Source organism: Schistocerca piceifrons, chromosome 2 (assembly GCF_021461385.2).
Source record: "Schistocerca piceifrons isolate TAMUIC-IGC-003096 chromosome 2, iqSchPice1.1, whole genome shotgun sequence".
Lineage (NCBI taxonomy): Eukaryota > Metazoa > Arthropoda > Insecta > Orthoptera > Acrididae > Schistocerca > Schistocerca piceifrons.
The window spans coordinates 775,529,183-775,546,007 of NC_060139.1; the positions used below are offsets into that span (position 1 = coordinate 775,529,183).

The window sequence follows — 16,825 nt, forward strand, 5'->3', positions numbered from 1 at the left end:
AGAAGTGAGAATATGATTGAGATTCAAAATACTGGGAGGCAAAAAATAAAACAAGTTTACATAAAACTACTTAAACCCAATTACATACTCTTGGGTAACTCTTCCTGATTTTCACCTAAAATTATTTTTTAAAATGATCAACAAATGCCTGGATGTCATTACAAAAATGCTGCCAATAAAAACTTATGAACTACATTCCATTATTGACACATATTTGTAGTGTTTCCAGTAATGAATGAGTATCTGAATAATACCTATGAAACTGGTAACATATTTTAATTTCTATCAGCAAATAACATTTTATTGGTGTTTCAGTACACCAATCTCCTATCTAAAATTGCAATATATCCTAAAACTAATATAAAAAATAAGTTTTAAAAGAAAAAAGTGTTGCTTGATAAAATCGGATCTGAATTGGAAAAAAAGAGCAAACATAATTACCACATTAGGGATAAAAGTATTCTGAAATGAGGAAAGTAAGACTGCACAGGCTAGTTACTTTTTGCTGTCAAACTCTGTAATAGCATCTAAAAGAGATGGACATCCATCAACTTTTATACCACGGCGACGGAGGTCGTCTAACCTTGCTTCCAGGGGTCTTTTGTCACGTCCAAGTGCCCACCACAGCCGAACACAAAGTTGTAGCAGTGGTACATAAAAACGCAACAAATCAATATCACTTACAGCTTCATAGCGATGCAAAGCTAAATCAGCAAAACGTTCAGGGCGTGCAGACTCTCCTGCTGCATGGCTGCATGCTACAAGACGACACAGTGCCAACAGGACTGCTGGATGCCTGTGAATAAATGTAACTTCCATAAAACCATTTTTGTTGATGCCGATATTAATGATCATAACAGAAAAAGATATAAAATATATGTGACAATATTGTGAAAAGGATAGTTGCTACTCATCATATAGTGGAGATGCTGAGTCACAGATAGGCACAATAAAAAGATTTTCACTTTTATAGCTTTCGTCCAATGGCCTTTGTCAACAATAGTACATACACACACACACACACACACACACACACACACACACACACACGAATGCAGTCTCAAGTAACTGAAACCACACTGCAGTTTCAGTTGCCTGAGACTGCAGTCGTGTGTGAGTTGCGTCTGCATGAGTTTGTGTGTGTGTGTGTCTCTACTACTGATGACAAAGGCCACTGGCCGAAATCTGTAAGTGTGAAAATCTTTTTGTTGCGCCTATCTGCGACTCAGCATCTCCGCTATATGGTGAGTAGCAACTTTCCTTCTCAGAATATTGTTATGTTCCATCCTGGATTTTCCATTGTTTGACTTCTCATAATATTATTACATTCCATCCTGGATTTTTCATTGTTTAAAATATATGTGCCATACATATAAAAATAACACTCAACAACGGTCCACTGTATATCAGCAAACCTACCTTTTTTAGGGAAGTATTTTTTCTCAAGAGTAACTGAGACACAGAAAATAATAAAATCACTTATTAACTACAAACACTATGTTATCCAAAGTATCCAGACACCACCAAATAGATATGTTTTTCATACCAGGTGCATTGAGCTGCCACCTACTGCCAGTCACTACATATTAGCTACTTCAGTGGTCATTAGACATTGTGAGAGAGCAAAATGGGGCGCTCCGCAGAACTCACGGACTTCGAACGTGGTCAGGTGATTGGGCGTCACTTGTGTCATGTGTCTGTACACATAATTTCCACACTCCCAAAACATCTCTAGGTCCACTGCTTCCGATGTGGTAGTGAAGTGGAAACGTGAAGGGACACGTACAGTATAAAAGCATACAGGCCGACCTCGTCTGTTGACTGACAAAGACCGCCGACAGCTGAAGACGGTCATAATGTGTAGTAAGCAGACATCTATCCAGACCATCACACAGGAATTCCAAACTGCATCAGGATCCACTGAAAATACTATGACAGCTAGGCGGGAGGTGAGAAAACTTGGGGTTTCATGGTTGAGTGGCCACTCGTAAGCCACACATCATGTCAGTAAATGCCAGACCATGCCTCGCTTGGTGTAAGGAGCGTAAACATTGGACAATTGAACAGTGGAAAAATGTTGTGTGGAGTGACGAATCACAGGACACGATGTGGCGATCCGATGGCAGGGTGTAGGTATGGCGAATGCCAGGTGAACATCATCTGCCAGCGTGTGTAGTGCCAACTGCAAAATTCGCAGGCGGTGGTGTTATGGTGTGGTTGTGTTTCTCATGGAGGGGTCTTGCATCCCTTGTTGTTTTGCATGACACTATCACAGCACAGGCCTACACTAAGCACCATCTTGCTTACCGCTGTTGAAGAGCAATTCGGGGATGGCGAATGCATCTTTCAACACTATCGAGTACCTTTTCATAAAGCATGGTCTGTGGCAGAATGGTTACACGACAATAACATCCCTGTAATGGACTGGCCTGCACAGAGTCCTGACCTGAATGCTACAGAACACCTTTGGGATCTTTTGGAACACTGACTTCATGCCAGGCATCACCTACCGACATCGATAACTCTCCTCAGTGCAGCACTCCATGAAGAATGGGCTGCCATTGCCCAAGAAGCCTTCAATCACCTGATTGAATGTATGCCTGTGAGAGTGGAAGCTGTAATCAAGGCTAAGGGTGGGCCAACACCATACTGAATCCCAGCATTATCCATGGAGTCCGTCACGAACTTGCAAATCATTTTCAGCCTGGTGTCCGGATACTTTTGATCACATAGTGTACATGTATCAGCTGCATTAATATGTGACACAGTATGGGATATGACATACGGTATTAATTAGTATTGTCTACTTTCTTCACTCACTTTGATGGAAAATTAGCATCTATATCAATATGAAGCTATGGTTGTTTTGTGTGCTCGCAAAAAAGAATGACTGATAAAATCATCATCCTGGTAAGAATACATTACGTACTTAATTTAACACAACTATAACTTTCTTTAAGCATTTAGATATTTCTTCATGGATTACATTTGATATCTCCTACCACCAACTATTCATTTCAGTCCCACACCCATAATAAACACAGATCACCACTACTGTTGGAGTGAGTGTACGGTCAGCTTTGCTGGCTGGAATACTGATGGTTTTTTTATGTTGTTTCTGATGCAGGTATTGACGTATTTGCAAGGTTTTCTGATCATACAGTGCTATCCAGTGCTATTTAGTAAATATAGTACAGGTCTATTAAAGTGTTTTTTTTTTAATTTATTATGCATGAATTAAATCACTTTCTCCTCATACCATTTATACAGTATGTCAGCTGTCTAAGCGGTAAGATTGCACAAAATGAACTGATTAACGTGCAGATCATAATTACAAGTAACTTTAAAGCTCATATCCTTTCCCTTCAATTTTTAATAACCCCTTTCCCTCATATGCTGTGCAGCGCTGAAGATAAATCCTCCTTCAGCTTCACAGCTCTCCCTCCCCGAGAGAGAGAGAGAGAGAGAGAGAGAGAGAGAGAGAGAGAGAGAGGGGGGGGGGGGGGAGAGCTGTCATCCCAAGGCAGAGACAGCAGGTTGTATTGCTGCAGAGATGAGTGGTTGTATGTGTGCAGTTGTTAGCTATAAAAGAACATTGTTAAACATTTTGAAATCACCTATCAGAAAAAGAAATAGATAAATATTTAACTCTACATGAGGACTGATAAAAAGTAGCACTTTTGACATAGTTTTACATAAGTTATACACTGCCATTTCAACTGTCTACCAAAGAGCCTGCACGGAAAGAACATACCGCAGCCAACTGTTTACAACTTCACAAGATTATTTTTCTACAGTGATTTATAATTAGAATCCACAAATTAATCAATGTTGAGAAACTTCAACTATAATATAAATGTTGTATGTGTGCAAATGCGAATGAAAGTAATCTATTTCAGACATAACCAATTTGTGACAAATTATATATAGTTGAAGCAAAGCACTTCCTATCATTGAACAATATAAAGTTATGATCTGTACTTCAGAATCCATCAAAGAGCTTGCAGTTTCTCAAAAGTTTAACTATCTAAATACACACATCCAAAAAAGTTCTGCATCACCTCAGTTCCCAGAGTTCTGGAACCTGTGCAGAAAATTGGAATAGAGATCAACATAAACTTCATTTCTACCTTTTTTATTGCTCATGAAAACCACACACTGCATGATGTATCACCATACAGCAAGACCTTCAGAGCTGGTCGTCCACATTGCTGTACACAGTGGTACCTCTAATACCAGTGGCATGTCCTCTTGCAATGATGCATGCCTGTATTTGTCATGGCGTACTATCCACAAGTTCATCAAGGCACTGTTGGTCCAGATTGTCCCACTCCTCAATGGCAATTCGGCAAAGATACCTCAGAGTGGTTGGTGGGTCACGTCATCCATAAACAGCCCTTATAAATCTATCCCAGGCATGTTCGATAGGGTTCATGCTTGGAGAACATGTTGGCCATTCTAGTTGAGCGATGTCGTTATCCTGAAGCAAGTCATTCACAAGATGTGCACGATGGGGGCACAAATTGTCGTCCATGAAAACGAATGCCACACTAATATGCTGCCGATATGGTTGCACTATCGGTCAGAGGATGGCATTCATGTATTGTACAGCCGTTCGGTGCCTTGCATGACCACCAGCGGTGTACGTCAGCCCCACATTATGCCACCCCAAAACAGCAGGGAACAGCCACCTTGCTGCACTCGCTGGACAGTGTATCAAAGGTGTTCAGCCTGACTGGGTTGCCTCCAAACACATCTCCAACGATTGTCTGGTTGAAGGCATATGCGACACTCATCGGTGAAGAGAACATGATGCCAATCTTGAGCAGTCTGTTCGGCATGTTGTTAGACCCATCTGTACTGCACTGGATGGTGCCATGGTTGCAAAGATGAACCTCGCCATGGATGTCGGAAGTGAAGTTGCGCATCATGCAGCCTATTGCGCACTGTTTGAATCATAACACGACATCCTGTGGCTGCACGGAAAGCATTATTCAACATGGTGGCATTGCTGTCAGGGTTCCTCTGAGCCATAGTCCTCAGGTAACGATCATCCACTGCAGTAACAGCCCTTGGACGGCATGAGCAACCATGTCATCAACAGTTCCTGTCTCTCTGTATCTCCTCCATGTCCGAACAACATCGCTTTGGTTCACTCCGAAATGCCTGGACACTTCCCTTGTTGAGAGCCCTTGCTGGCACAAAGTAATAATGGGGATGTGATCGAACTACGGTGTTGACCGTCTAGGCATGGTTGAACTACAGACAACACGAGCCGTGTACCTCCTTCCTGGTGGAATGACTGGAACTCATGGACTGTTGGACCCTCTCTATCTACTAGGTGCTGCTATTGGGCGAATTTAGTGACATCTCTGAACAGTCAAAGGGACTGTGTCTGTGATGCAATAGCCACAGTCAACATCTATCTTCAGGTGATCTGGGAACCAGAGTGATGTGAAAGTTTTTTTGATGTGTGTGTATCTGAAAAGTAATGACCACTGCACTTTTGCTTCTAAATAACTTGCAAAGATATTTTCTGGAAACTGCTAAAAAACAAAAATAGTAGTTAATTTAAATCATTATTTATGACCCAGCTCCCCTTTATTTGTAACGGAGAAGATTATCTTTTACCATCTTCTTTCAAACTGTCAACAGCTGCAACATTATATTTATCTTATGATCATAAGGCACCATAATTGAAGGGAAACGTGTGCAGAGGAAAATGATTCTGTTCCTTCCATGCTGAAAATGGGTGTAATAAAACATAGGGTAATCACAAAGTTTTTTTTAAAATGCAAATACACCTAAAACAAACTACTACCACTGTGTCTGATAAAATATAGTGAACACATGAAAGTGTTGAAACAGAAGACTTAGTTTTCCTCTAACCTGTATTGTGTCACACACATATACTTAATTGTGCATCTGACATAACATTACGGAGACTGCAGGAAATGGAAATTTCCAGCAGATGTGATACTAGGTTGTGCCAGTTACAATGATTTTCCTTGGCATCGAACATATATTCATGACTCCCTCAACATTTGGTTCATCGCTACTAAAGCCTTTGTCACTGTTGCTTGCTTTGTAGCCATTAGATGACCGTCGCATTCTCTCTATGTTTGACAATAATCCAGATTACATGTCGCCTGCAAATAGTGTAAGTCTAGATTTGTTTGGAGCTAAGTTGCTGCATATCTTTATTGTTAATATTTTTACAGACTGTGTTGATATGAATGATTCTGATGAAGGTATGTGGTATTCGGTGAAAATGAAAAAAAATTCGCAGAGAAGGCTGACAGAAAGGACATCTCATAAGAGTGCATAAACTGGCTGTAAAGGAAATACAAACAGAAAGAACACATGATTGCTTATGTATTTTTGGCAATAAAAACTACTATACGAATGCATAGTTTCACGCCGATATATACTAGTAAAATTTTTTCGGGCTTCCAGACGCGTCACCGCTTGACAATGGCTGAGGAAAACTCAGCCGAAAGCTTGTAGATTTTAAACAACTGGACGTGGCTCGAAGCCTGAGAAAATTTTATGAATAAAAACTGCTGAAATAAAGTTTAATCAGTGTATTTAATTTGGACACCAGCAATATGAAAATTAGTGAGTTGAAGTAGAAAGACCAATATACCAAACAATGTTTTGAAATTCCAACAACAGATTTCTACACACAAGTTGGACCTTCCTGAAAGCCACAGACTTCAGCCAGTTCATAAGTAATGGCAGCTATCTATGAGACCAGCACCATAAGTGTTTTTAAAAAATGAATAAATACAATGGCAGATTTTAAGTGCCTACGCGCGATATGTTTAACCTTTTTTTCTCCACATTTTATTTGCATTTTTCCATTTTAGATAAACCACAATTTTATAACTACAGCTCTTAATTTGTATATACAGAACTAGGAGTAGTATATGGAAGACTAGGAGTACACTTTTACATCAGAATGATAACACTCTCCCCATACCTCAGATATTGCACCCTTTGGACTTTGTGACAGAAAACTCTCTTTAGTGCATCTTGTGTTTTTGCTATTTCCTGGAGAGAATTATAAATATTTTGCAATGATTTCCTCCCTTTACAACTACTACACTAACTACTAGCTGAGACTCAATGTTCTACTCTTCATTTGAATCTTTGGACTAGTCTCTTTCATTTAGTGATTTCAGTAAGAAAGGAGTTTAGTATTTGAGATAATAATACATACCTGTCAGTGTACAATTTATTGAGCAATCTGAAGATGTTTTCAAGAAGGGGGACAGCTTGGTCATACTGCTGAGCTTGCATCCAATGCCGAGCTTCTGCCTCTTCCCTATTCTGTAAGAAGTTCATGAGGGCAGCAGACTCTCTCAGCTGTGTATCACGACCTATATGTTCCAGTAAAGCCTCAAATCCTGAACTTCGGGCAGATATGAGACTAGGATTCAAATTTCCTAAAAAACAGAGGGAGATAATGAAAATATACATAAAGATCAAAACTTTTAATACACTATAGTACACAGGGATTTCAAACAGTAAGTTAAACATCATAATGACAGTCACAGTAGCTTTTACTGAATGGTGCATTACACTTCAAAGTGACACAGATACATAACACTATTTTCCAACAGTCCGTAAACAATCGTTGAAACATTCTATCAATCATTCACTTTCTTTATGGTAGAAATTTACTCTTTGGTCACGGAGCCATTCAAGAACTGATGCATGAACATCCTGATTGTCAGAAAAACTGTGACTATTGTGAATCATTTCTTCGACTGCCTGGACATTGTCGCCGTCAGCATGACACATGCATGTGTAGCCTTAGTCAAGTTGTTAAGTTGATGGCACCATTTCACTACAGCTGGATGTAAAATTGCATTTGGTCCACATGAGACTACAATTTGTTGTGAATCTGTCTACAATTTAGATGCTTCTCATACAAGAATCATTCTGTCCTGTGTACTTCAATTTTGGAGTTGTTTCCATTTGATGCAGTATTTCAGCCATTATCCGTACTGCAGTAGAACTGTTTCTGCAGGAAACCACAACATGTACTCTCTTCTGACAATGCTGTGTAATGGTCTTAGTGGGGGACATCGTCTGAAATTCACTTTTTGAAGTCTCTTTGTGCGCAAGGGGGAAAAAAGAATAAACTCCCCTCTGTTTTGCTTCCCTGTCTGTTTATTACAAGTCACCATTTTTGAAAGACACACATTATCATTTAACACAATATGCACTACAGCAGATTTCTCTCGACCCACGCTGAAAGCAATCAGCCGGCTAAAAACCAACAATAAGTTTGTTTGTAACTTGTCTATAATGAGATCATACCAAACTTTCGAAAACAAATTTTGCGTTCTGTACAGGCCCTTTTTTACTCAAATAAATCCACTTCAATGTTACCTGTTCTAAGGGAAAAAGTCATACATTTTTGAGCACTGTCGCTTAAGAAATATCTCACATCCACTTAACTACATCTGGAAAGCTCAAAAGAAATTAAATACAGATGCATTTATTGTTTACTGCCAATGGTTTGTCATATTTAAGCCGTTCATTTTCAAACTGGCACATTGCCTACTATATTAGGTTTTTTCCAAACTTCATAACCCATAGCAAACTACTGCTTTTGCCTACCTTCACAGGATTCGATAACTTGACAATCATGCTTAAGCATTTAACCGTAATATTTTTCCATCTGTTAACATCAAGGTCATTAGAGTAGGGACACCAGCTGAACTTGACATGGCCGAGGTAGGGAATCAGCCATGACATCACTAAAGGAACTTTCCTTGCACTCTCCTGAAGTGATTAAGATGAAGCATGGAAAAAGTGAATCAGAACTGTCAGACTAAGACTTTAATCCCTCTTCTCCAAAATATGAGTCCAGCTTCTCAATCATTGCACACTTTCATTCAGGGCAAAAATCAAAATTTCTTGGCACATAATAAAAATTCAAATTGGTTTATTATTTGGTTTTGAAGCTCTAGCAGTAGCCATGTTCACAAACAAAAAATACTGGGTTTCAGGTCCACCTATTATGCAAACAGCCATTTTTTTTCCAATAAAGCCCAAATGTGTGTGAGTACTTTTATGCCACCATTGGAGGGTACATTAATTCAGTTTTGTAAAATGTCAACTTGTTTTAAGTTACAATTATTGTAATGAAATTACACCTAAAACAGTTTTTGTCTGTTGTTGTTATTACCTTAACTTTTCTACATTTTTGGGTTCTGTAGGACACTTTAATTATAGCATATCGATTGCTAGTGATCACCAATTACACGACATTACTGTGAATTTGGTTGTCGCATTAACAAATCACTTTATCTACAAATGTAATTTTGCTGTGTGAAAATATTTTGTGATTAGTTACAGTTACTTTCAAAATATCTGTTCTCACCTGTTTTGGAGATACACAGACAAACACAATTTATGTTTTTGTAGAACTTCACACCCAAGGTATACTGACTGACGAGAGTGCATGTTTCTATACCTTTGCATGTCTCCTGTGCTATGCCTTCTGCATTTTCTATCTCATTTTTAGACACCAATATACACTTACACCCATTTCGTTAGGTACATTTTTTATATTTTCTCCTTTCTTCAATCAAATTCAATGTCTTACATGTCACTGAAGGATATCTACCAGGCACTGTTTTTACAGTATGCTGCTTACACTATTTCATCTCTCAGTCCTATCCTTTAGTCATCTACTGATTCCTTTACCCTGTTTCAGTCACTTGCTGCCTAATACTATCAACAACAAAAAATTTGTTCTGTTTTATACTGAGGTGGCAAAAGTCATGGGATAGTAATATGCGCATATACATATGACAGTAGTATTGCGTACACAAGGTATAAAATGGCACTGCATTGCAGAACTGTCATTTGTACACTGATACTTCATGTAAAAAGGCTTCCAAATTGCTTATGGCCGCACAACAGGAATTAACACACTGAACGTGGAAATCACTATGGAATTCAATATTCTGATATCCATAGTGTCAAGAGTGTACAGAGAATATCATATTTCAGGCCTTACCTCTTACCATGGACATGCAATGGCCAAAGCCTTCACTTAATGACTGAAAGCAGCGGTGTTTGTGTAGAGTTGTCAGAGCTAACAGCAAAGCAACACTGCATGAATTAACCACAGACTTCAATGAAGGATGTACGATGAATGTATCCTTTACGACAGTGTAGTGAAATTTGGTGTTAATGGGCTAAACAGCAGGTAACTGATACATGTTCGTTTGCTAAAGCACGACATTGTCTGGAGTGCTTCTCTTGGGCTTGGGAACATATCAATTGGACCATAGACAACTGGAAAACAATAGCCTGATCAGATGAGTTCCAATTTCAGTTGCGAAGAGTTGATGCTATGGCTCAAGTGTGTTGGAGGCCCGATAAAGCTATGATCCAAAGTTGACAACACAACGCTGTGCAAACTAGTGGTGACTCCATAATGGTGTGAGCTGTGTTTACACGGGATGGATTGGGTCATCCAGTCCAACTGAACTAACTGATCATTGACTGGAAATGGATATGTTCAGCTACTTGGAGACCATTTGCAGCCGTCCATGGACTTCATGTTCCCAAACAACGATGTTATGTCACCAGGACACAATTTTTTGTGATTGATTTACTGAAGTCAGTTCCTGCAGGACATCCTGCAATGGCAACACTTTCGTAATTATGAACAGCAACAGAGGCAGCAATGCTCAATCTTTCCACAGTGGACTTCCTACAACTTGCCGAGTCCATGCCACGCTGAGTTGATGCACTATGCTGAGCAACAGGAGATCTGATACAATATTAAGAAGTATCCATGACTTTTGTCAACTCAGTGTAATCTGCAGTTCATAACCAATAAATTAGGTCAAAGTCCACATCTGCCCATGCGAATGTCCTGCAGATTAGGATCTGGTTCGGAAATATCTGTATTACCATTAAGCTGCCTATCTGAAACTTTCCAATGTCTCCGAGTACCTTCCATATACATAACCTCCCTTCATGATTCTTTAGCCAGTTACTGACAATGATTAAATTAAGCACTACAAAAAGTTCTGTTCTTTCCTCTGCTTTCTCCCAGTCCGCTATCTCATATTTTCCTTCTCTTCTGATTCCTAATATGAAATTCCAATTCCTTATTACAGATAAATTTTCATCTCTCTTAACTACCTGAATAATTCTTTCAATCTCTTCATAATCTATGAAAACCACTAAGCAAATAATAAACTTTAATTACAATGGTGAGTGCTGGTTTTGTATCTATCTTCGCAACCATTAAGCATTTACTGTACTGTTGGTACGAGCTTCCTGCATTCATTAATTTTCTCATGCATTGTTAGTCCAACTGCTACATTATCCCTATTTGATTTTGAGTTGATAATCGTGTACTCATCTGACCCGAATTTCTGGTCTTCCTGCCTCCACATTTCAGTAACTCCCACTATATCTAACATCAACCTATCCATCATTGCACTTTAGATCATCTGTAGCTATATACAAAATGTGGCCAACACATCATAATAGTTTTTAAATTTAGAAGAAGAGCCATACCTCATTTTAATATTTTGTAAATGTATTTTATGTAATGGCTGTACATAATATAGTGCCAAGCTTAACCCTTAACTCAAGAAGTGTGGTCTCTCAGATCACGCCAGAGTTTTCTAAGTCGCTCTCATAGGTCAGCTACAGCGGAATGATTTAATACACCAACTACCCTCTTTTAATCACAAACCCTACAAATTATTATTGTCAGTTGCATTATTGCCTCAATTGATTGTTGTTGACATGTGATGGGGTCTCTTAGACCACGCCTTGTGAACTATGCACCTGTTTTTGTTAGTTTAGTACAAAATGTGTTTTGCAAGAATGTGACAATTTTATGCACTCTAAATTTTACGAAACTTTTAGTCAGTGGATGGTGAATGATGTCAATGATATAGAACAAAAAGTAGGAGGAGGAGACAATGATTTTTCAATAGCCTGTGATCAAAATTCTGCTAGTGAACAAGAGAACCATTCAGAGAAACTTCAGGACAATGGTGATGAGGACCTTTGTGTTTCTCCAATAAAATAGTTAAACTAAACTCCAACAAAATAGTTAAACTCTTTTAAAATAGTTAAACTCTTTGCCTTTGAATATGTCTGCTTGTGTCTGTATATGTGTGGATGGATATGTGTGTGTGTGTGCAAGTGTATACTCGTCCTTTTTTCCCCCTAAGGTAAGTCTTTCCGCTCCCGGGATTGGAATGACTCCTTACCCTCTCTCTTAAAACCCACATCCTTTCGTCCTTCCCTCTTTCCTGACGAAGCAGCCGTTGGTTGCGAAAACAGAATTTTGTGTGTATGTTTGTGTTTGTTTGTGTGTCTATCGACCTGCCAGCGCTTTCTTTTGGTAAGTCACATCACCTTTGTTTTTAGATATATAAAATAGTTAATGTATTAGTTAAAATTAAATGTGTTCTGAGTGGTGGTAAAGAAAACTGTAGACCTCAGTACTGAATGTCAATTTTCCAGCCTTTCTTTTTCTGAGTTCAGTTTTTACATGCAAGTTTAAACACTGGATATTAGTTTTATGTGAAAATTTGCTTTCTATACATACCATAATTTTTCAGAACGTAAAATTCAGTTCTCTAACAGTTCGTTTACGTGCACTACTGAAAATGCTTCACAGAAGTATGTGATTTCTGCATGATTCAAAAATAAAATACTGCTGGCTTTATTTAGTGCAATATAATCAACAAGGAGTATAGAAACATCACTTAATTTGCAACCATAAGTGTTATATAACATAAATTAAATTTTCAAATGATTTACAGCTTAAATCACAGTTTAAAGATAGGGGTTGCAGAGCCCAAACCTTGTAGTATACGTTACAGAAAAGTCACCTAATGAGTTAAGGGTTAAATCTAAATTGCAATGGTGTAAAGTACACAGTGGCCACATTGTTCATTGTGACTTAAATTTGGCAGACTACTTAATTGTAAAACATCATAATAACAATGCCCATATAAAAAATTCACTACCAAGCAACTACTAGAAATGATGTGGTGTGTTTTATTTTACTTCATAGTTTTGAAATCACTAATAAACTGATTGTGAAGAAAAAATGTGAATTCAATTTTTTATACAAAACAGAAAAACTTTACTTGCAATGGTGCAATTAGGTGTCCTGCTATAGAAAGTTCACTCTCTTTTGGTGAGTTCTTCAGAATCAAGCCTGCCCTAGTTGACAGTTAGTGTTTCTTGGCAAAAAAAAGTTGTAAGAAAAACTAGCCACACTTTGACAGGGTCCAAAATTCAAATTTCAGATCTGATTATCCACCAAACAAGCAAAAGTCATTGAATGAAAACAGTGATTTATTATCACTTACAAGTACAAATTTTAGGCCACCAAGCCCATACTAATTACAGAAGGGAATTAACATGTCCTTGTGTTAAGCTGCATTAGCAATGTGTTTAGTTTTCTCCTTTTGTACACAGTTTATCATGTCACCTAAAGGTATCATTCACGTTTATGTAAGACTAAAAGATTTTTTAAATCTTGGTTTGAAATTTAACAGAGACACACTATCACCGACCCACTGGTTTACTTTAAAAAAACTGTAGTACTTAGTATCACACAAAACCATACTGATTATGCTAAATAGGGAAAGGGTTCACATTACAACAGGATAATTAGCCAAAACATCACTTAGCATTCTGTAAGAAGTACATCGAATTAAAGGAGAAACAGAAGGCACTGAAAAATGTGGTGTGGCCATCCCAAAAGACCTGACTGTAACTCTGCTGAAATGGTCTGTGATGATGTGGACACACCTACCCAGAAAGTTCACATAACAAATAAGGAACATCTCTTGAAAGCTACAAATACCTATTGACTGCATGCCTCAAATTGGTGAGGCAGTCATTAAATCCATGGAAGGACACTGATGAAAACAAAATAAAACTTTTCTGGTTGTATTACTTATGTGTACATGTACATAATTCTATTTTTGAAGAAATAAAGTTTTGTTTTGTTCATATTTGAAATTTCAGATAGCAGTCATGGCTTATTGAAAATAATAAAAGTTAAAACATGATACAGTAGCTGACACCATGCTCGCAGTCATCGAGGAATGTAACAGAGTCTTTTCCATGTATTTTCTTTGGCAGGGATCTGGGGAAAGCTGAGTGATGGGTATTTATTCAGGGTGAATATTAATAAAACCAACAAACTGCATGGATGTATTCCCGATCGACAATGGAGGAAAAAAGCTCCTATGAACAAATGTCCGGAAATGCATCGTTGCCACGGCAGATGGCACTGACAAATGGCAGTTCCTCTGACAACATGCCGTGTGTTTATTGTGTGTTGCAAGCTGTGTGATTGACGTAATATACTGTAAGCAGCAGAATGGTCCGGTATTCGTATTGGGAACAAGCCAAGATGGTGTTTGTGTACGGCCAAGCAGATGGGAATGGGCGAGAGACAGCATGGCTATACCAAAACAAGTAGCCTCACAGACAACAACTGCATCACACAACGTTTCAAGCCTGGATCCTTTAAGACAGATGAACATGCAGGTAGGTGGCAGGCTGTGCTTACACCAGATCTGGAGGATTGCGTTCTGCAGGATATTGAGACAAACCCTAGTACAAGCTCCAAATCAGGCGTACATACAGTCCGCTGCCTCCCTGTACATTTGTCTTGTCTGAAAGAACCCATGTTCACACAAGCACCCAAAGAAGGCTTGAAATATTGTGAGATGTGGTCGGTGTCTGTGAAGGTACTTGTTTTGGTACAGCCATGCTGTCTCTCGATCATTTCCATCTGCTTGGCCGTACACAAACACCATCTTGGCTTGTTCCAGACATGAATATCAGGCCATTCTCCTGCTTACAGTACACTGAATTTACCACACATACTTGAATACACCAGGAACATAGGGCATTGAGTCAGAGGAACTTTCACTCGTCAGTACCATCTGCCGTTGTAACAATGCATTTCCAGACACCTGTTCACAGAACCTTTTTTCCTCCATTTCCAGTCAGAATCCGTCCCTGCTTTCTGTCGGTTATATTAATGTTCACCCTGTATAGGTGCAAATTACTGAATACCATGAAGAAATGTACAATAACTCATATCGGTGGTAGCATCGGGACTTCTTGAAGAAAACCTTAAGTAAGCAGTTCCTAACTTTAATGGACAATGTCTCACATCATTTGACACTTTTGATAAGGTCCCTTGAGCTGCCACTTTTCAGCTGTCTATTGGCTACAATGAAATAAACATAGATAGGTGAATTATGTGATCCTGTAGCAGCTGTATGTTTAACAGGGACTTAACTGAAATGTTACCATTAAGGTTCTGCCAACCAAACCATTGCCATTTTAACAGCATAAAGTTTATATGAGCTAAAATTAGAAGCTAAATGACCAAAGATCAACGAAGACATGCACTGGCACAAGCAGAACAATTGGCAAGGGATGGTGCAAACCAACACTCATCATATGAGAGGCATACTGTTGTGAAACACAAACGGAAATTATGGGAGAACAAATGCATAATGGAAAACAACATTAAGAACGTCCTTATTCTGTGATGTTCTGATAATATTTTTAATGAGAGCACAGACAACAGTGAAAACAGTTCACAATTCAATGAAACTGACACACATTTTTTGATGGTACAATCCACACCAAACAAAACCTATGTATGCCAATCCCTGTTTTCATCATTGATGGGAAATATCTCTCAAATTTGTATGACAAAATTTTAGACATACGTAGTGAGGAGCATTTGAAATGGGAAATGCATCTTTGAAATTTCAATAAAAAAACTGGATACACTTATGTATGCTGCTAGAATTCTCAGTCAAAACACAAGTTGCTCACCAATGGTGACAAAGTACAATGGCAGTATGCAGGCACTACTGATAAACTGCATTATTTTTTGAGGGAATTCCACAATTTAAAAAGAAAGATACTAATCTTTACAAAATAAATCACCATAAAAGAAGAAAACACCTTCACACATGGTTGTTCCTTTTATACGTAAACATAGTATGTATAAATGTGTGAAAGCGAGGAGTGTATCATACTGGAGATACATTACATAACAGTGTGGCTTCTTATTTACAATTCATACAACATTAAATATATTTAAAGTAAAATTAAAATAATTCTTGCTTGACCACTGCTTCTACTATTTCTCTGAATTCCTGGAGCACCATATTATGTAAAACCTGATTTACCAAATATTGTAAAATATATCTTTGAGTATTATGTCACTTTATACTTGATAGTAGTTTCTCTTACAACTACTGTAATTATAAAGTAATTGTTATACTTCATGTGTCTCATACATACCAGCAATGTACTAAAAACGATTTACTGGGGCAAATAAATATTTAAAACACATCTGCTTTTTCAATCAAGGTGAAAACTTGTCAAGGAACAGTTGATATTTTTGTTGATACTGAGTGCAGCTGTCAGCTTCTCGGGCAAATGGCATCACAAGTTCAACAGAAATTTCACAGCATGGCTTTATGCAACCTGCTTGTCCTTGGATTCTACTACAACAAAATCAAAATTTTATGCCATAACTAACAGTTGATTTTGAGATTGTTATATCAAGAGGGAAATATAAATGTTGAAAGAACACTATAGCTTGATAGTAGAGAACAGAAATTGTTTCACCTAACATCATATACCAAGTGAGGTGGAACAAAGACAAGTGAATCATATTCGGTAGGAATGAGATACAAATCATCCTCAGGTAATCCTGACTTAGGTTTTAAATGATTTCCCTAAATCAGTGCTGGCCACAGTGTGGAAA

The 16,825-nt window shown here is 38.2% G+C and overlaps 1 protein-coding gene across 1 annotated transcript in view; it reads right to left on the reverse strand.

The window, feature by feature from the left end:
• Positions 1-393: 393 nt before the first annotated feature.
• Positions 394-16,825, reverse strand: part of LOC124777819 (sorting nexin-21) — a 56,444-nt gene continuing 40,012 nt past the window's right edge. Inside the window, exons 6-7 of the mRNA XM_047253341.1 lie at positions 7,223-7,448; positions 394-796 (exon numbers count right to left, since the gene is read on the reverse strand). Coding sequence (XP_047109297.1) covers positions 496-796; positions 7,223-7,448 — 527 coding nt within the window. The 3' untranslated portion in view covers positions 394-495. The remainder of the gene's footprint in view (positions 797-7,222; positions 7,449-16,825) is intronic.